This window comes from Phaethon lepturus, unplaced genomic scaffold (assembly GCF_000687285.1).
Source record: "Phaethon lepturus isolate BGI_N335 unplaced genomic scaffold, ASM68728v1 scaffold50275, whole genome shotgun sequence".
NCBI lineage: Eukaryota > Metazoa > Chordata > Aves > Phaethontiformes > Phaethontidae > Phaethon > Phaethon lepturus.
The window spans coordinates 29,650-52,067 of record NW_010539407.1 but is presented as its reverse complement, the minus strand read 5'-3'; the positions used below and the strand labels follow the sequence as shown (position 1 = coordinate 52,067).

The 22,418-nt window shown below is 37.6% G+C and overlaps 1 protein-coding gene across 1 annotated transcript in view; it reads left to right on the top strand.

Moving 5' to 3' along the window:
- Window positions 1-1,185: 1,185 nt before the first annotated feature.
- The window catches only part of KREMEN1 (kringle containing transmembrane protein 1), a 25,911-nt gene continuing 4,678 nt past the window's right edge, over window positions 1,186-22,418 (top strand). The window contains exons 1-5 of the mRNA XM_010287110.1: window positions 1,186-1,192; window positions 7,923-8,085; window positions 11,941-12,032; window positions 18,566-18,690; window positions 19,170-19,323. Of these exons, the coding sequence (XP_010285412.1) occupies window positions 1,186-1,192; window positions 7,923-8,085; window positions 11,941-12,032; window positions 18,566-18,690; window positions 19,170-19,323 (541 nt within the window). The remainder of the gene's footprint in view (window positions 1,193-7,922; window positions 8,086-11,940; window positions 12,033-18,565; window positions 18,691-19,169; window positions 19,324-22,418) is intronic.

The following is a 22,418-nucleotide window of genomic DNA, read 5'->3' as shown; positions in this document are numbered from 1 at the left end:
AGATGGAAATGCCTTCGGCAAATGTTAGTTTCAGTGAACAAATGTTATTTTACATACTCCATGCAGTAAGTTCTCACTTCTAATTTCTGTACTTAGAGTGTTCATTTAATTTCCCCATCAGAAATGTGTATGACTATCAGTCTCTTTTTCCCGTCTGTTTTCTTTCCATTTAACAATACTGGGACACCATGTTCTTGGTTTTCTTCCCAGCTGAGTCTTTGAGCTGCTATTTCAGCCTTGTCTGACAAACCTTCTATCTCGTCATCTTTTTCTGTCTATGTCTCGCTGATTCAGAGAAGCAGTTCTACTTGATATGCCTCAAGCAATCGTCATGGAAATACTCAAAAAAGCATTTCTAACCAGGCAGATAGAAAATGAAGTAGTTAGTCAGATGCTTCAGCAGATCATGCTTGTACATGCGTAGAGCATAACTCAAAATCCAGAGTTATGTGAATGGATTTAGGCAGGATGGAGCCAAAGAAGTGGGAGGGAGGCAGGGATTACATGCTGCCAGCTGCAAAATTTGCATTCTTTGTCATATCACACCATAATGGTTGTGCAATTGACCACTCCCTCCATCCACACAGTGGCTACAGCCCATCCTGATAAAATTTCCAAAGGGATTCAGTCTGTCACGCTTGACAATGGAACAACAGTTTTAAAACTTCACAAAGAAAGAAAACAAATGGGAGTATTAAGGAACAGAAATTCTTATGGGGCCACATCATGCATTCTTACTTCCAGTGATAAAGAATCACACGACAAGCAAGTGTGTTTGCATCTTGTGGCTGAGGACTAGCCAGCAGCTGCAAAGCTGTGGCTAATATAGCATGTTTGTATTGTATTAATAAAAAGAAAAAAGGTACAAAATACATACATTTAAGCATTAGAAATAATGGTAACTGCCTCTCATGCTTATATCCTAATTTGCCTGCTTCCAACATATTCCAGAAAGGGTCTTGCCAGTCAGATAGCATTTACCTTTTTATTGTGGGGGGAAGGAAAAATGATAAAAAAGTTATTAAATTGAAGGTTAGTAATCAAAGTTTCACAAGAATAGCAAGTTCACATATATAACAACTCACACACTGCCAGGGAGCACAAGCATGGAACTTCACATCTGTACATTCCCAGGAGTGTACATTATTACAGGACAGACAGATGCTTAAGTCAAGGTTTGATCAAATGTCAGGTGAGTATTCATTGTGACTGCTCTTTGGTTTGGACCAAAACTAAATAAGATTCTAGTTCTGACCAGCAAAAATTATTGCATTTGAGGACTTTAAAATATTATATACATATGTCTGTGTGTGTGTGTCTCTGTGGATATGTAGAACAAGAGAGAGAGATGATTTTTAAACTAAATGCAGAGTGCCCCTACACTGCAAAGGAGAAATGATCAGCTAACCAAGTGCCCTCAGAGTACCACATCAGAATTTAACTGGCTGATTTACCAAATGGGGAGTTATTTTCTAGCAATTTTGAAAATTGTAATTTTAAACAAAGATCATTCTTTCCTGAGGTTTTTTCTTTAGTTTGTGTTGTGGGTTTTTTTACTGTTACAGTATAGGCACCCAAGCCTGATAGTTTTGAGAAGGGCTTTTGTTACATTACTATTAATTGGAATAGTAAAGTATTGAAATGTAAAAATACTACACTAATTTTTCACTTGAGTAGGTCTAAAACAGCCTTATACTTCCCAAAAGCATTTATTTTGCATCATAACATAATATGGAATGAGATTTTTTTTTCTGCCCAATCATATGACAGTATGCAAACTAACTTTTTGTTCAATCGATAAAACTGCATCTTCAAAGAAAACCATTGCACTGCTAAAAATATTTTTAATAATGACCACAGAAGCCATATTTGTCTCTTTGATCTCCTGAAGCTTCTTCTGGTTTTAATCAGTGTTCCCACATGAAAAACTGTGGCAACCTATGATAATAGAATCCCTATTTGCATCCATAGGGAAACAAAAACGTTCTCATCTGAAGAAGGTAATTTGGTGTTCTGCCCCTTCCATCCGTGGGCCCCTGCCTCTGTTACTGCTGGGGTATCTTGGCATCAGTTAAGTGGTTTCTGTCCTTTCCTCTGTGCATTACTCTCTCATTGAAGTGTTTCTGCTGTCTAATTATACCCTTTCAATCAAATTAGAGACTGCAGCATCTGGTTAGTGCCTGTAACTGTTGCCATCTGCACCTAGATACAGTGCTTTCATTTAAGGAGGAGTGCTTAAATTGCAATCTCTAGCAAGAACTCGGAAAACAGTTTAGGTAGAATGGAAATGACTTAAAACTCGTATTAGAACACTATGCAAGCACATGCATCAAGCAACTGACACCTAGTCATTATCGGACCTGGCACCTTTGGTTCCATATCCTTGTATCCTGCTTAAACGTTTTTTCTGACTCTTCTGAAAGGCTGTAAGAAAAATAAGTGAGAACTGAGAAGGCAGTTATAGCATGTAAATTCAAGGAACCTTTATTTCTTGCTCCAGCCTTACAGAACATTTAATGTTCAGGCTATCACACCACTGTAATGAAACCCAAGATTTAAAGAGCAGCCATGTTCATTTACCTTTCATTATTCTGCAGATTTTTAAAAGAAAACCTTGCTTCTTGTTGCGCACTAGCTGGTAGGATAATTTCTGGCCTAGGTAGGCTGGTTTCTGGTTGATAATTGTTGTCAACCTTTAATCTCTCTGGCCTCTAGTCAGCACTCAGAGTAGCTCCCAGAACTTAAAGCAAATAAATAGTGTGACTAAGTTTATTTTTTTCAGTGAAATAGTAACAAGTTTGTAATTCTGAATTTTCAGTCTCAAAAGCTATGTACATGCCCCAAACTTAGAAGAGTACTCTAAGAAGTCATTTAAACCACCCTGAAACCTCTATCTCTTCAGTCTGCAGTTTGTAATGTCACTAAATATATGTCTCTCAGAAAATACGGACTTTGAAGAATGCTCAGAAGGTTTATAAGATTTCCCATTTGTGAGCCAGAAAAGGAAGAGTGTGTGAGAAGTAGATGGCTGTTTTCTTTGCTTTTATCTCATTTGTACAGAAAGGACTGCTGATTAAATTCAAATGTTTGTATTATTTCTGTCTGTGGTAATGTGGCACAAAATGAGAGTTTCTCAGGTAACTGGGCCTCTTGCCATTAAGGACTTAAGAGGTGAAAACCAATATTTGGAAGTCCATCTTAGAAAATCATTGGAATTCAGTGCAGACTCTGAAACGTCAGTGTTTTATCATTAGTGCTTCATTCAGTAAAAAAGTCAGGCTGTTATATTCTGCACTACCTTAATTTTTCAAATGATCCTAAAGTGGCGTCCATGTGGAGTGCAGGCAGCCATACAGTTCCAAAGTAACAAAGGCATAAATGATCATTGTAAGGTCCCTACATCGAAGAAGAAACCGAGACAGATGGAAAAAATTTCTACTACAGCTGCTGTTTGATCTTCCAAATGTTGATCTGGCTCTAATAAAACTAATTGTGAACCTGTGTCACACACTGAGCATTCACTCATAGTGGACAACCATCCCCAGGCTTATTTTCTGCTTTTCTTCCTAGCACTTGCCACTCAGTATGTACTTATCAAGTCTCAGTATTCATTTAAAAAAAAGAGTTATTTTTCTGTCAACCATGGCACCTGATGTGTTGAAACCAAAACAGCCTTGACAACATATTGCTGTCCATGTTTTCTCACTAAGGCTCATAAGCATTATCCTGAACAAGACCTGTTGGAACCTTCCAGCTTTTCATGACTAGAACCACCGCAGTGGTTCTATTTCTGATTAATTCTGTTTGCAGACATGCCCACGAAACAGTAGAATCAGCAGGATCATTAGGCATTTAATAGAGTGAAATCATCACAGGCATTGATTTTAATCATGGATTTGACGCAAGTCTTCACATTACGCTTGAAACCTGACTGACTAAGATCTTAGAAATATGAGGTCGGTGACTTCAAGATTTGAGTGGTCACAGCTTTCTCCATGTACTGTCTAAAACCCTAGTGATTTAATATAGGTTTATGGTTGACAGGATAGTTTAAACTGAGCCTTGGGTGCATGAACAGAAACCATGTGACAAATCTATAAAGCACAGTGGCACTCTGATGCCTTCTAGGAAGCTGTCAGCTTTAGCCTCCACAAAGTGCCTATTCTTCCCTTGCTGTCTTTGCCACCTGGAGAGGACTTGGATGCAGTGCAAGTTCTGTCATAGGATACCATAGTCTAACAAAACTTTAAGGAATAAGGTTGCTGAAATTCATAGAACTGGCATTAATTTCCTTGAACCCCTGCTCTGATGTTAGTTAGATTCCAAGCGAAGGGCTTCATAGCCTAAAGTAATATGGAAGTATCAACCAACACGAGGCAGTTAGATCCAGCGGGTGCCAGAACAGTAAAGAAGAGGTAGTTGTTGTTGGTTGTTGGCTTTTTTCCCCCCTCTCCCTTCTTCATGATAGTAACCTAACAAAGAGAAATCAGGTAATTTGAGTAAGCCCAAGAGTTTTACCAGTAGTGTTCAGTCCACTCTTTTCTGACTGTTTTATTTAGATGACCTCTTCTGAACTAGTTGTGTGCAGACAATTCTGGCTAGCCTTTTTTAAGCTCATCTTTTCACAGAGTTATTGCACCAGTGGTGCAAGATGAAAAGAAGGACAGAGGTTCTAGCCTCCTCTTCTCCAGAACTTCTTAGGATTTTTGTCTTTAAAGGGCACCCTACGGATTTGAAATGGAGAGGACAGTGGTCTGTCTGCAGATGAAACATTCGCTTTGCACCTTCAACACATTGGGAATATTAATTTTGTAGTGAAATCACTAAGGTAGTGTCTTGGCTGTCATGCAGCAAAACACAGCGAAATCACCATGTGTGATGAATAGAAGAATTCAGCTGTTTACTGCCAAAATATTGAATATGCTGAGATCTGTATCTGTGTTACTAGGAATTTTATACAAAACTGTACAAAATATATCTCAGCAGATCTCAAAGCTGATTGTCCAAGGTGAAAGAATGCAGGACTGAGGACCTGATTTTTAAAAGCCAATATTTACTTTAAAATATTGCACTCCAATGCTATGGTAAAATTATTATTAATCATTAACAAAATGAAAATTTCCTAGCAAATTCCCTGTAGCACAAAAAGTTATGTGTTTCATTTGGTAGCAGCTGCTAAATTCCATAACTTAAAGTATTCATTTAATTTTTTGGGGGATAATCAATGATTTTACATGGTATCTCACTGCCTTCCCCCTTCCACACCTAGAGGCTAACAAAGCCAGGGGAGCTTCACTACAACTCAGCTGGCACATTTTTCCCAAATCTTTTGGTAGCACAAAAGAACACAGGAGGCACTGTTACAGCTACCTATTGGGAACAAAAAAATACAGCTATGAGGAATGAAGAGAGCTCTGACTCTTTCTTTTGTGCAATGTCCTTAAAGTACTAGTGCAATGAAGTTTGAAGAAAATCTATTAAACAAACTGAGAAGAACATGAAAGACAATAGCTACTGCAAGTTAAAGCATGGGCCAGTCTTAGCAGATCCTAAAATGGGCTGATGTTAACTTCAGTGTAGTCTGTGTGCCAGATTACATTCAGGTATTGTAGCATTCCTTGCATTTCTGAGTAGATGTTGGTACATATTGCTTCTAATATAGAAGTGAGAAGCAAAAAAATTAGTAGCACTAAGCTGAAGTAGACATCTTTTCTGGGTGCGTTTATCACTTCTCACAACCGCTTCTTTATACTGAATGTTACTTTGTTTACCCAGTTTGACTGTGTTTTCCTCTCTTTTCTACCAAATTCATCAGCTTGTATTTTTCAGCTATGACATAGAAGAACTTTTACATTAACTGCAAAGCAAGAGAGGTATTGAAGAAAGTTGCAACACTATGCAAGTGTTGCAAGTGACCTTAAAGTGTGTTTTTTTCATGTGTTTATGCAAATATCCGTGGTGGCCTGAACACTGGAAACTCAGATTTGCATTTTTGAGTAGATGTATGTAGCTCACCTGCATGGCTAAGGCAGTCAGGTAAATTACAGTAGACGAGTATTGACTTGAAGCTTGTTTTTATTAAATTAGGTAGCTTTCTGTCCACAGATGATAGCAGTATACATTAATGACTGTGCAGACACTTTTTCTGTGTGCCTTCAGCAACAAAATTCCATTTAATAGAAAACTGAACTTGCCTAGACATGAAAATGCACAGTGAAGGCACAAAACCGTCAGCTTTCATCTGCTTTGTAATAAAACTGTGAAAAAATAATTATAATTGCACCATTCTGATACTTGTGGGCCCAGACTAAACTCATTTCAAAGGCATTGTTTTACTAATACATTTTCACTTCTCCCACAGTATTTCTAAATATAAAAAGTGTGCTGTTAATATCAGGATTAAGCTGGGGGTGGTGGTTTTTTTCCCTCTTCCAACTGCAGCCACACAGGTCTTTCTAGCCTTGTTTTGTAAGGTACATCTCATGAGGGACACCTGAGATCATCATACGGCACTTCAGAGCACTCTCCTTTACCCTCAGGGCAGTAGCACATCTCTGCAGCTGTTAGATGGTTTCTACAGAGAATACTATCAGATGAAACAGAAGGTTGTGCAGCCTGCAGTTAGTAGGAAGCATTTGTGGCTTTCCCCAATAATGTTACTCAGTACAGAGAAATTTTTACAGCAGTGTAATGCAGCAGTTTTAATTCTGCCATGGTCTGTTGTATTTTGATGCTATTTTTAAATAAATGCATGGATGATAAATGTTACCAAGTATTTATTATAAACAGGATGGACTTACTTATGGTACGCTAATTATAAGGAGTATTTCTGGAAGATGATCACAGAATCATGGAATGGTTGAGGTTGGAAATGACCTCTGGAGGTTATCTTGTTCAACCCCTCTAATCAAGCATGGTTACTTAAAGCAGGTTGTCCAGGACCATGTCCAGATGGCTTTTGAATATCTCCAAGGATGGAGATTCTACAACCTCTCTGGGCAAGCTGTTCCATGCTCTGTCACCCTCACAGCACATAATTTAATCAAAAATGTTTTGCATTTTTAGTAAAGGTAAAATTGTTCATGCATATGAATATTTATTTGATCAGAAGATGTCATTAGTAAGACACAGCAAAGCCAGGCAGCATGAGATTTGTAATTCAGCTGAGACAGAGATAGTGTATTTAAAGACTAGAGAAATCATTCTCTGCTTTGATTTCTAACTTGCTGAGTATTAGGAAGCTAGGAAAACAAACAAAAATGGGAGAAAAGATGAGCGAGGCAGAATAATACTGACCTGTAAGTTTTAATCTGAAAGCATAAATGCTTTAGTAGCAAATTACAGTATCATGATTATACTCTACCGAAGGAGGTCGTTGGTAAGGCAATTCAGGCCAGAAAAAAAACGCCTAAGAATTTTTCCAAATCAGGATGTAAATGTTTGCAACATCCATGCCTACAAAATCTTTCACTTCATAAAGTACAGATATTCAGAACTTTAATTAAACTGGCATGAGATTTTGGGTAGTATGCTGATAAGTGGCAGACTGATAACGTAATCTAATTTCATTTTTTGAAAATTAACAAGTTACAGATTTATTCCAATAAGTAAAGCATGGGGAAAACAGTAAAAAATGTAGTATGCTTATTCTGAAAATATATGTTAATTGTATTAATCACTCTTCAGATCTGTCTTATACATTGTTTGGTAAAGTAATGAAATCATAGTCTCTTCAATAGATGTTTTACTCTGAGAGAAAACTTAAATCCCAGACAGCATCTTTAGTTGCCTAAACAATGCAGGAAACATGTTAGTGAAAGGAAACATGGTCTCTTGGGGATGGGGTGGAGGGCGAGGGAAGAACAACCAAACGCTAAACCTATATACATTCTTTCTCTTTTTCCATTTCCATTTCTTCCCAGAATGTTATACAGCAAATGGGGCTGACTATCGTGGCACTCAGAACCAGACCTCCCAATATGCAGGGAAACCTTGTCTTTTTTGGAATGAGACCTTTGAGCATCCTTATAATACTTTGAAATATCCCAATGGGGAGGGAGGGCTTGGAGAGCATAACTACTGCAGGTAAGACATATCCCATTGCTGCTAACATTGCCTATATACTCAGTGTTACTTTAAACAGTTAAGACAAAGTTAGGAAACTTCCTGTCATACAGTGAAGAATGTCAGAACCATGGGTATCGAACAGGTTTCGTTTTATCCTGTAATCAGTACCTTGGATCTACAAGCACCACTAGTAGAATAACTTTTTCAACCCAGCTCTCACCCAAAGTCCATATCATCTATCCAATCTATAATTTGGCATGACAGAGAAAGACTAGGGATTGCTTAAATGAAAAGGAGGCGTTAATAAAAAAATTGCTCCAAGTCAAAAGTACAGAAGCACTAGTGAATGTCTGTAGGAGTCTCTGGAACATTATGGTTTTTATCCTCACCCAACAAGTCTGGTTCTGTTATACACTATGTTTCTGAGTGTTGTACTAATGAAAGTTCCATAGTTACTAAAAATTATCAGTGAGTGTAAGCTGTTCAGTGACATAGAATTATTTGAATTCAGAAGCTCAACTGTCAGTTGTTACAATACCAGCCTAAACCATGGCAGATCTGCTTTCATTTTGTTGCCTTCTAGAGAAGGCCTCCATAACTATGGATAGAACTCAGAACAAAACTTAAATTAGAACTTCATAATTTAGGAGCCAAATAAGAACCTCAGTTCAGAGATGTTTATGCTCTGCAGGCTCTTTTCAGCCTGCAACATTTAATTTCCTGATGTTGTGCAGGACTGACCAGCTAAGTTTTTATGCCCATTTATACTTCCTGTGGAAACAGATGGGGAATAATCTGATAGATACATTCCTTAAACAGTGATAATCATCAGCTCATCTAGGATGCATATAAAGTTGAGTGGTGTCTCTTACTCAGTGGGTAATGGTGACAGAGATGTTTAAACCAAGAGACTGAGTTACCTGGGGCAGAGCAAGAAAAACTCTAATGTATCCTTTGTGAGAAGGTTCAAACCACATCTCAGTTCTCCTGGAAGATGATTTTACTGAGCAGGTTATAGACTTTCTAGGGTAGAACCTATACACTTGCCACCTTCATGTTGAAATCATTTCACTGTAAGCAATATAAATCATGATAAATGAGGCAAAATTAATATGCAGGAGTTCAGCACAATTGCTGATGTCGCGAACGTAGGGTCCTGTTCTTGATCCAGGAACTTCTCTGTATTTAATCAGAAATAGACTTTCAAGAAAATATGACAGAGGCAGAGACAGCCAGTTGATGGAGAGTAAGTAAGAAAGCACAAAAAAAGAGGTCTTGTGACAATGAGCACATTGATGAAAGGAGTCAGTGGCATTTCCAGAGTATTTGATGACTCGGGAGGATATTTCTCACTGAAGAACATTGGTGAAGGACAGGGAAGAAAAAGACTTGCTCGGGATTTTTTCCAGTGTTTGCAAGAGTGCTTCAAAGTAGCACCGGTCAATGTGTTGCACCAGTGGACTCTTGTTTTCACCCATAGAAGAAGAAAGCATTATTGCTTTATTATCTCTTTTGAATCAGTTCAGCATCTTACAGGAGCAAAGAAAAATACACCACCTACAAGAGAAACTCCATAGTAGCTGGGCATTCTCTTGGCCTAGAAGCCAAGTAAACCCATCAAGCTGTCTAGAATCAGAGCATGGGGGCACTGGAAGGACTGTCTTCCCATCAAAAACATTTCACACCAATTTCACAGACTCCCTCAGCCCAACAACAAATGCATAACAATTCTCATGACATGTAGAGAGCTGTGTCTCTCAGTATGCATACTAATATGAAGCTATAAAAAGGCCAGTGGCCACTGAATCATCTCTGATACAAATAGCAGAGTCAAGAATGTAATTTTGATTGTTGCTGTGTGGCAATATCCTAGATAGATTGTATCTACAGGGTCTTACTTTTGGCACTCATCTCTGGCTAATACTTAGGTTAGTATAAAGGAAAACATGTACAAGCTATGCAAAAAAGTGCATAATAAATTGAGTGTTTATCCAGGTATTCAAGTAATCCTTAGTAGAGTCTCACTTTACTTAGCAAATGAGAATTTGGTAGGTGTTACAAGGAGCAAGAAGCCTATAATCTGGTATGTAAGCTTGAAAAATGACTTGATTACAAAATACAGCTTTTTAACCCCAATCTGCTAGGTGTTAGATTATCCTCTTTGAGATGGACTTTCCTTCCGTATGCTATATCACTTGGCCCAGGAATATTCTCATAGGTGTATGGAATGATGATCCTAACTAACAGAAGTTAAAAAACTTCGCATTTTGTTGGGAAAAGCTTGGAACCTCACTGTTTCAAGAGTGTCAGAGCGTATCTTTAGCATGCAAATCTTGTCAAGGCCTTGTGAGTGAAGGTATCACTGTTTCAGCTCTTTCTCTGCCATTCATTTGCTTGGTGACAACGGACAAGTTGGTCTTCCCTTCTCTGAGGCAATACATCTCTCACAAGGCTTTTTTAATACATTGCTTTGAGGCTCAATTTTAGGGACAACATTTGAATAATCTAATTTTACACTTAAAGTATTAATCAGAAGCATGCTATGTCTCCGTGGGTGGTCCTTACTTGGAATACTTTGTTTACTGCAAGGCACCCTGTTAAGATGGAAATGCCTCATTACGTTCCACTAAACCTTATTTCAGCCATAACAAAATTATGCAGACTGGAGTCTTTGGAGATTTTGAAAGACATTCATCACCTTTCTCTGCAATTTCCTTGCATTTTAAGGCATTTATATGTGGAGTGCCATTACCACGATTCAGCTGCAGACGTCTGATTTCTGTCATGCAGGTGTAAACCCAGAATTTCCTGTGACTGTGAAAACAAGAAAAATTGTGTTATTTCAAGTACAAGCTTTCCTTGATTTCCAAGATTTTAGTCTTCTACTTTCTTTAGCCACTGGAAGCTCTGCCGTTACACCTAAATTCCTATCTCACAAGTCTTAGGCTTTCCTCATCCACTACTTTTACTAGTCTGTTTGAAAGCCTAACTACCAGCATTTAGTCAGCTAAATTGAACTCGACTCACCAATAGTCTTCATTCTCTTATTTGACAAAAATACATCCCCAGCAGTTCTGAAATTGGATCTCCCACAAAGAGTTGTTAATATGCCCAAATGACAGTGTGCAGCTGAACTGACACTGCAGTGTGTGGGAGGTCTCATTAATAGAATTCATGCCAAAGTACATGATAAAAAGATTGCAGTTGGCCCTAGTTACAAGAAAAGGTCAACCTGACTGTCCAAAATAACAGTTTATTGTCTTAAATTGATTGTTTCAATGTGAATATTTTTTCAAAGTGTACATAGGTGTGCATTTGTAGATGATGCTACACAACAGCAAAGAATAATCATGGACACATGAGGAATTATCTCATATATATCAGATCACTGGAACAGATTTATTCAGCCTTACTGAAGCGGAAGAAAAGACCTCAGTCTTTTGCAGAAGACTTTATCAGATAAATGTCTTTGTCATCATACATACAGAAAGTTGGAGTTTGGACTATTTCGTACCAAGGCAAAAATCAAGTTTAGGAGTCTAAGCAATCTGTATGCAGGATGTGGGGCTGAAAATCTTCCTCTCTCTCGGTACTGTCCAGAAATAGCTCTGCATCATTTAGACTTAAAGAAAAAAGAAGCTATGTTTTAGACATTACTAGCATTTTATGCTTGCTGTGTACTGTAATAACCAAAATTATCTGAACTTCCTGATGCCTTTTGCATTTTTCTTGGTATATAAGTCCAACAGGTTAAATATTCAATAGGTATTAGAGCAAAAATAGTGATGACGCTGAAGCTTAATAAGATTTATTTTTATGTGGTTTTTTGAAAATATTTTATGACTTTTCACTCACTCTGTTTTTCTCTTTCAGGAACCCTGATGGAGATGTCAGCCCATGGTGCTACATTGCAGACCATGAGGATGGAATATACTGGAAATACTGTGAGATTCCAACCTGCCGAAGTAAGAGCACCATGCAATTTTTTTAGGCGTGCATCTCTGTTGAACAGAGATTGGCAGTTATACAACAGTGGGTAGTTATTTTCAAACAGAAGCTAGTATAAGGCCAATCAGCTTATTTTCATTTGCAGACTAAGCAATATTTTAAATGGGTCTCTAGAGTTAATGACAAGCTTACTGAATCGTTCTTCCATTGCTATCCTTTTCATCTTATCTCAGAATTACTGGCTTATATTATTTACAAATAATACCAGACAGAAAATCACTCAAAACTTATGAAGTACTGCTACTTTTTTTAATCCATAGAATTACGTCATTCATTTATTAAAATCTAGAGGACAAAAATTAATAGGAGATTATTAATCAATTTTTCTACAAAGTAAGTATGTGTCCATCATTTGCAATTAGCTTGTAAAATGGATGGCATTAATTTAATGTGTATAACACATCATACACAGAATTGCTTGGAACAAATAAAGACAGTATGAGAGGACACAGGGAAAAGGTGGCTATTTGTTAGGTATATGGGAGCTCTGGGCTAGAATTCTGTTCGTTGCAGGTGCATATACTTATCATTGCTGTGAAACCACAAACTGGACTTTGTTCAATTTTTTTTTAACACATAATTCATAAGCTATTCACCTGAAGCTTCCTTCCAATATTTAATATTTTTAATTTATTATATTATTTATCTTGTCTAAAATGTGGAGGTTTGTCATGATTCGTGTCAATAAGTTCCAAAATTTTCATTCCTGAATGCTTCAGGATAAACTCCTAAGAATCACATTCTTTAAAATATGCCTAAATAGATTTGAGTTTTGCATGTTAACAAGCAACTATAACTACATATTTGATTAAGGCTAATCACTAATGCCTTTGCTTGCTTTCCTAACTTCTTCTGTGCAAGTACTCTCTATTTCTAAGGGATAACTTATGTGTATACTGTTAAGCATCAGAGCAGTTGTCCTTATATAGGCATACTTTCAATTGGAAGAAGTACATTTCTTACCTGAAGTTAAGAAAATAAAACCAAACAAGCTAAAATGGATCTAAAGTGATTTTTTTACTTTGTCCACAGTTTTCTTTTTTTATGAATGTGAGCAAGGGATTCACATCTTCAAGTTAGGCAAACAAGTACATAAGTGTGACCTTAACTCATGTGACTTTTACCTACACTTAAATACAGCTTAAGGAGTCTGATTTAAATAACACAAAATCATTCAACACTCCGATAGTCATTGTTCAGAGGACATCTTACTCTTACTTTTCTAATATACCAGGTCCTATTTAGGAAACATGACCCTCATAATTAAGAAATTTATCTTGGTCTAAATCAAAGAATTTGCATTTTCTTTAAAGACCACAGATGTTAACGAATTCTCTGGATATGGCACCAGTAAAAAAGCTGAAAGGCAAATTCTCTCCACTCCATTTGTTCTACACAAAGGATCCTTTTAAAACCAGCCTCACTCATTTTCTCTGTGGTGGGGAGCAGAGGATTTAAACTTGGACACTTACTTGCACAGATAATCCAGACTTACATTTACAAAATGTCCTTTTGACCAGTAGCAGCTGCTTCAAGCGTTGCACTGAAACTGGATACTAGAAAAAGGAATTGCAGCAATTTAGAACAAACTGTACATTGCAAGCCCGTCCAAGTCTTAATACAAACCTCATGGTTTATGAAGCTGTGCAAGTAAAAAAACCCTTTTATTCTTTACCAGATTTTCTGTTTTCAGTAAGCATGATGCTAAATCATAGGACCATCAAAACCAACTTGTGAAGTGCATAATACAAAACTGAGTTTTGTGATGGAGCAAGAAAGCAATTGTGTAAATTTTTAGAGAAGTAAAAAAATTGTCTTACATAAGACTCTTTTCCATAATTATATTTACTACTAGAAAAGACAAGTATCCAGAGCATAATTTACCTATAAACTATACCCACATAATACCACTACAATGCCAACAACATGAAGCGTCTTGATTGCCTAGAGAGATTTGCATGCAGTGATTCACTGTAACAGTAATTAAGAGTCTACAGTTAAGAATTTTTCATTATGATGGTGCTTTCACATTATTATGTGAAATTCTCATTCACTAAGTCTCATTCACTAAGTCTCATTCACTAATATTTATACGCAACACTAAATGTTTCATCCAGAAATATGTTCTGGCATTCTGCATGTGTAAATGTGCTATATGGCATTTCGCAACATTAGATGAGGATGGATGGGCATAGTCACAGAAGACAGCGGTAGTTACCCCAGTAGGAACTTAGACTTTCCTTTTCTTCCTCTCTTCTTCTTAATGGCTTGCCTGTTAAGCAGACGGGAATGGACATAAACAAAACAAAAGGCAAGAAGGCAGCACTGAGTCCTGAGAGAAAATGTGCATCTCACATGGAGAATTCAGAACTGAATGCTTTAGATGGCTTGTTTGCAATGTTGCAGCTATTCCTGACTTTTTTGGTCTCTCTGTTAATGAGGTTAGGTTGAAATTCAAAGGAAATAACAACTTAAGCTCCCAAAAGGTAAAAGAAAGAAAGGCTTGCTGTCGCAGTTAATTGCATCTCCATGTTTATGGGCCGCCTAAGTCTCTTACCATAAACAGGTTTTATTACCGGAATCATATTTCCTGTGTGCATGTATGTCATGTAATAAATTTGACTGAAATATTGATGAGGTGTTAAATGGCAGAGCCAGGTAAGTTATACAGAGCTGTATTGATCACTCTGTAAGATTGACCTGCATACATTTTGACAGAAGAACAGAGTAGCTCGCACAATTTGAGGCAGTATACCCATGCATACTACCATTGCAAAAAGCTACGAGGCTCTTGAAAGACAGCTAGATGAGCATAGCTGGAACATGGTTTTGAGCTCAAAAGGATGAATTCCATGTTTTAATGTGCCTTAACATGTAATATGCAGAAGGTCTGGTGTTTGCCAGGACCTCATTATGTCAAATGCTGCTTAAAAGAAAAATAGCATGCTTGCACAAAAGAGATGACCTTTTAAGCATGAGAGAACAAATAGATACAGGTGGGTGAAGGCAGTGTAACAGTAAGACATCACTGATCAGCATGAACAGTAATAACAGAATACTGACTACCTCATTTTGTCCAAGCTTCTTTAGGAGGCTAAACATTAAAAGCAAATTAAGGCAAAAGGTTATGTTGGAAATTTTTAAAGGTCAGAGTAATTAAACAGGCACTACCTATCTAGAAATGCTTTTGATTCTTCATTGCTTTTTATATATATATATATATATGTACATAGGGTACACACGTATAGGCTATATAGAGGGTACTCACCTCTTCTCACAGGGTGAGTGTGCCAGCCCTCTGAGCGTCTTGGCTTGCTGCTGAACTTGCTTCAGACAACTAATGTCTTTCTTGCACTGGTGGGCCCAAAACTGGACATAGTAGTCTTGATGTGGTCGTAACAAGTGCTGTGTAGAGGAACAATCACTTCCCTTGATCTCTGTCTGTGCTCCTCTTAGTACAGGCCTGTTGGCTGCCTTTGCTCCCTGGCACACTCCTGGCTCGTGTTCAGCTTCCTGTCTATCAGGATGTCCAGGGACTTCTCTGCAGAGCTGCTCCACATACCTAAATGTACACTGTCTTGTTTTAGTTTTATATGAAGTGGCTCCCTATGCATACATCCTGATTCAGTTTAACATAATATTAATGAGGAGCATATTATTCTAATACACAAAAAATATTGTTGAAAAAGCATTAATTTTTTATTACTGTGGATATGATATAAAAGCAGTGTTTGCCAATTAGATCTTCTCCAACTCAGATTACAAATTATTTCCCCTCTACTATTATGCTTATACTATGTACTCTTATTACCCTTCAGTAGCAACTCAGTGGTGTCTCAGGTTTAGGACGCGCCCATCAGCAGCCATAGGAAGAACTGGTGTATCAAAATCATATATGCATGTCAGGAGTAATTTTTTTGTGTGTTGTCCCAGTTCAGAAGAGCATTTAATCATATATTTGATGTGGGACTACTAAAGTGCTTTTAGCTGAGCATATACCCTTGGGGTCATGTAGTTTGTTGATTTGATATCAAAGCAATTTGAAGAGCTGGGCACTGGCATGGAAATTACTGTTCTCTATTGGGCTAAACTGATGCTTCTCCTCTTTATTCCCAATCACATGACACTAATTTTATTTGCTAGATACAAGAAAGTTAAAAAGCTGCTGGGACACCAAAGAGGCTGATTAGCTTTAGGATGTACACAAATGGTACACTTGATTTAGTTACGAAATGTAAGAAGTTTTCAAATTACTCAGGTTTCTTAGGATAGAACATATTGAAGTACGAATTCTCTGGAGACAAGGTTGAAGAGCCTCACCAATAAAGCTACTTAAATATTTATATTTATATAGTATGTATATATATGTATTTATATATATAATATGTGATTTTAGGAAATCCCAGGTCTTATAGGAAAATGAGCTAGCTTGGTTAACTAGGAAACTTTTTCAGGGCAGTGAGGTCATGCACTGTACAAAAACCTGAGCCCTCAGAATTATCTGCCCAGCTGTACTCAGCTGGGGTGGGGCTGCAAATGGGGATTTCCAAAGAAAGGTATGTTAAATCAGGCTGTAACTTGAAGTCTCAGTACTTACATGCATGTTGCTGCAGGGTGTATCAAAGCCATAACTCCGTGCAAGCATTTATAATTGAAATTGTATCATTCTTAGAAAACAAAATTATTTTATGAACAGTATTTAAAGCAACATTATCTAATTATTTAAAAAATATACATACTTGAATTTTCTTCCAAAGTTCATTATTTCTTCTTTATAATGCTATAATCATCCTCATTAAGAGTACAATCATCTACATGCCAGTATATCGGCTGGTCACTAATAGATATGCTAACCCTCTTAAAATAAGGAAGCTGCCATAGGCAACATAGCCTAAGTCTGGGAGCAAGTTCTCAGACAGACCTGTACCAGATGTCAGGATGATTCAAATTTTAACAGTAAGCTGACATCAGTTTACAAGCTCAGTAATATTCCAGAAGAACAGGGATGAGACCATCTTTGTTAGATTTAGACACATAGAAGTTCTGGATTCAAGGCATTATATCAATGGCTGCTGCACATGGACAGGTAGAAGAAATCCCAGAAATTGGCCTTTCAGAATACAATGAAGAGATGGTTTCAGGACTACTGTACAAGACTGCTCAGTACAAAAAGCATCATTGCATTTCTATGGCATTTATTTGAAAGTACAATAATACAGAAGCAGTTTACTAACACAGATTATCTGATGGAGAAAAAGGTCACCTGTACAAGAGATGGCTGGTTCAAAAGGAGCCCCAAAACAGCTAATTCACATGCTGTCAGGCATCAGAGGCTGCAAAACCCCAAACCCAGCATTTCCCCAGCAAAAGTAAGTCAAAAACCTGAAACAGTGCTGTGCAACATGATGTTAGCAAGAGAGAGTTTGGAGTTTACTGGGTACCAAAATAACAAATGACTGAATAAGTAAAACTCGTATACAGTTCTCTGACCGCATCACATGTTATACAGAGACATGGAGGCTAGGTAGACAAAAAATAATCCTTGTCAAACTTGCACAGGGGTAAAAATTATCTGCCCACAGAGCTGGTATAGATTTAATTCCAAGTATATGAGCAGATATGACAAGTAGGCAAGGGATAATTTTATGCCATTAGCACAGCACTATATTGTACCTCCTCTCTCTAGCAGTTATGGACAAATTCCAGTCCTTTGATGAAAAGTGCAAAAATGAAACAAAACAAAAAAAAGAGGACAACTTATGCAATGAAGGGAGAAAACTCTTTTTGACCTCCCATAGTGACCAAGGAGCCTTGAAACATTGTATTAATACAGTATAAATAGATGTTTCTTTAAAAAAGTAATACTGCTCATTTTGAATCTCTTTGTACATAATGTAAAATGTGATACTTTGAATTCATATCAGAATTCGAGTTTTAAATATTAGGAAATTCCCCTATGTATGCATATACTACCTCCCATAAAACTTGCCAAACTCTATCCTAAAACAGTTTAGGTTCCCTTCCTCAAATATCCTCTCTAAAAAACTTCCAGAACTTCATTGTTTTGAAGATCAGACAGAAATTGCATTGTTTAATTTACATTGTTAGAATATGCATGATCATAGTAAAAAAAATGCACAAAACCTCCGAACGTACTTAATGCCTTTTTTTTTTCTAATTGTATCTATCAGGAGAAATGAACCAGGTATTTATCTTGTCTATAATACTGCAGCTTACAGAAGCCAACTACAGAGTATTGCAGGTATATTGCTAGGAAGATATAGTGCTGTTTTACCACCTGTCATTTATCCCTGGATATGTTTGGAAAATATGACAAGGATCTATCATACAGTAACATTTCCCATACTGTGAAATCAAGACAAGAACAGATAGCGAGCTGATTAGTAAACAGGTAGTGCATAAAGCAGCTTGTGTCTTGGGTGTTTCCAGGCACACCTTTAGAATGAGTGTTGTCTGTTATTCTTGCCAGTGCCAGGAAATCTCGGGTGTTACAAGGACCATGGAGAGCCACCACCTTTGACTGGCACCAGTGAGACCTCCAATAAACTTACTATCCAAACATGCATCAGTTCCTGCCGAAGTCAACAATTTAAGGTGATTTTTTTGACATACATTTACAAAATCTTTTCAAAGACAAAAGAGGGCAATATGCTTAAAAGTCTCTATCATATGTCTCCCCCACCATTTTTTTTTTTTTTTTTTTTTTTTTTACCTTTAGGAGGTCTAAGGTCTCACTCCCGCTCCAGGGGACCTAGGCCTCTCTCTGCATCCAGACCGTTCTGGGCAAATGACCAGTTAATAATGCCAGGATGCCAGGAGAAAGTATGCTTGCTTATTGCAGTTATGAGTGATAAGGTGCCTTAATTGCCCTCCAGTCCATCTTTCTCGCTAGTCTTAAGTAGCATCCTGACAGCTCAAACAAAAATGGTTTGTGTTGGGACCTCTGACTGTTGACTAATCATACTTTTCCAAAACACACATATTCTGCTGCCAGCTTTCTTGCTCCTACAACCTCCTGCTGTCACTCCTTTAAATATTATCCCTCCCTTCCTTATGCATCTTTGTCATCAAAGTTTGCAGGCATGGAATCAGGTTATGCTTGTTTCTGTGGAAATAATCCTGACTACTGGAGATATGGGGAGGCAGCCAGTACAGAATGCAACAGTGTTTGCTTTGGAGACCATACTCAGCCTTGCGGTGGGGATGGCAGAGTCATTCTTTTTGACAGTAAGTATTGAAACAGGCTCAGTTTTTCCCAAAGGAGAGACCTCAAATGTTCAGCAAATTAGGGAAAGGTGTTTAAATGCAATGAAAACTACTGCACACAAAACAGCAAAACACCTAAATTCAGTATAAAGTAAAGCTGCTTTCCATTTCTGCATAAAATTCACATCCATTAGTAATGTGAAATAATTCTTCCAAGAAATGATGCCTGCTCAGGCAACTGACTCATGCTCCAGAGATTGTCTTTTACTTCCCCACAGATGATACTAACTCAGCTATCACAAACAGCATGTCACAGAAAGACTCCTTCAGAACCGATCTTACCAGAGAGTAGATATATGATTGAGGCACCTCATATATCTACACCAAACTTGTGGGTTTTTTATTAAACCAGACAAGACTTGCTATAACACAGTTAACACAACACAAAGCAGTGTAGTAGAATTGAGACAGAGAAGAATTAGTTAGGTTGCTAGTATGACCATTGCTGATTTCATAATTTCTTATACATAGAAATCCTCCTTTCTACTCTTCAGTATACATACCAGTGCGAGCTGTGTAACTGCACAGATTGACAGTGTGAGTACCTAGTTGTCTGGCTGCAGTACAGGCTCACAGTATAACTGGGAGTACTGGAAAAGTTCACAGTATGCACCGATATATCATTGCTTCTCAGATGTCAACCGCCTCTGATGTAGAAGCCACCTTTTAAGTCAAGTTATAAACTTTCTGGAACTAAAAGCCACCTTCTGAACACACAACCAAACTTCCCATCTTCTTACTCTAAAACTGGTTCCCAGCTAGTGAGACAGAAAGATATTTCAGTTAAGACAGGAATTAGTCACTCTGCTCACTTCCACATTCTCCCCAAGATATGAAAAGAAGCACCGGAGTTGCACGTTGCTTTCAGTGTTGAGATAGCATATATCTTCACACTGCAGCATCCTCCTGTTTCCTTCTGCTCTTGGCCTCCCAAATCCTCGATGGGTAAAGGCTTCCTATATAGCTTTCCTGTTCTGGAATGGCTGAGGGCTCAGCAAGATGTTATCCTGAGGACCTGCACTGTCTTTTCTGGTAAACAGCAAGGGAGAGCGCTATGGCCAGGTAGGAGAGGTCATCCTAGTAACTGCCACCTCTTTTCTTTTGGTGAAGAGCAACACCTGCTCACTTCATTCCTCTTTTCCAGATTATGTCATATCCACAGAACCTTCACCCCACTCCTTGTACAGACAGACCCCCCACAACCCATTAACCTTATGTGTTTATGTGCTACTGTCATGGCCTAAAGCTGTAACATTCAGACCCACAACACAGAATTCTGCCAGCTCTAGAAGAAAATGAGAGGGAAAGCATTTCCATTCCATATGGGGCAATGCTGTACTTTGTTAGGCATCTGTGGAGCACTAGTCATCGGCATTCTTAGTTAATATTACTGGTTTGAAGAATATCTTGTGATTCAGGAATTAATTACAAACAGCACAGCCAAATGTAACAATACCTATAAGCCATTTGCAAAGGGGAAATTTGATATCTCAATGACAAATTTAAATTCTATCAATTCAATCTATTCTATCTATTCAAACAATTCCATCTATTTGATTAAATCACCAGCTCTGTTTGTTAGCATGGAGTAAGCGCCAAACACAAATTCCTTTATGGGCCTTAGTACCTCTGTGGGGTCTTTCACATTCTTTCTGTTATTCTTCTTTCATATTCTTTCCGTTCCTCTATAAAGTCTTTCACAGTGCGGCGCTGAAGTGTGAGGTTTGCTCAGGCTATGATAAGGTCTTGCTCCAGAAAAAGAGAGAAATGTTTTCACATGATTTTTCTGGCAGATCTTTGCTACTTCTTGTTCTCATTCCCCCAGCTCCCTTTTAATTTGTATTTATTAAAGCTTTTTCTCAGAGGCCTGTGAAAATTGAGACACTTCAAAACACTTCCTTTATTTCCATTCTCACAGGCCTCTATTACAGGGCTTTAAGCTTTCAGAGAAAATAATTCTACTTTGATTCTTCAGTCCTTCAGCCTATGATATGGGGGAGTGATAACTCTGATTCAAACAGTTTTGTCATGAAATACATTATTATATAATACATAATATACAATATATACTATACTATACTATACTAATACTGTATTATATACTATTATATTATATAATATAGTTATCATTATAGTATATAATACTGTATCATATACTAATACTATATTATATATAGTATTGCGTGTTTAGGGGGTATATACGTATATATGCATATACACCTATATACATTTTTAAAATTATATATATGTATATATAGATATGCATCAAGTCAATTGTCTGGCATTTAAGTTTCTCTCTGGATTCATTCGTAAATAAGTTTGCACTGGGAAACTGGATAGCTGTCAGGGAGTATAAAGACTTACTGGGTGTGTACTTGGTTTGTTTATAAAAGGTAGCTTTTTTTTTCTTTAGACTTCATAATGGCATCTTTTTCAAGTTACTTGGTGAAGGTAAGATCAAACATTAATTGGACAAGATCAAAAGATGGGATGCTTAAAAAGCCCATATAAATGGCCACAAAGCTGACTGAGGGATTACAGCATCATTCCTACAAGGAGAGGCTGAGAGATCTTGCATTGTTTTGCCTTGAGAAAAGAAGGCTCAGGGGGAATCTTTTCAATTTGCATAAATAACTGATGGGAGGGTGCAAAGGTTAAACCAGACTTCTCAGTGTTACCTAGTGAATAGACAAGAGGCAACAGGCACAAATTGAAATACAGAAAAATTTATTTAAACATGAGGAAAAATGTTTTTATGGTGAGGGTGACACTGGAACAGGTTGCCCAGAGAAGTTGTGGAGTCTCCATCCTTGGAGACTCAAGACACAACTAGGCAATGTCTCCTGCTTTGAGCAGGGGGATTGGACTAGACAATCTGCAGAGGTCCCTTCCAAGCTCAACTGTGCTGTGAAGATTAGTTTTTTCAATTTGATAAGGCTGTGAAGGAATTTCAGTCATTCAACAGTGTGAGTTATAGTCACTAATCCACTTGTTTGCCCGATAGAGATGGCGTAGAAGTTCCTGAATGAGTGATTTAGCTTTCGTCCTGTTTCTGC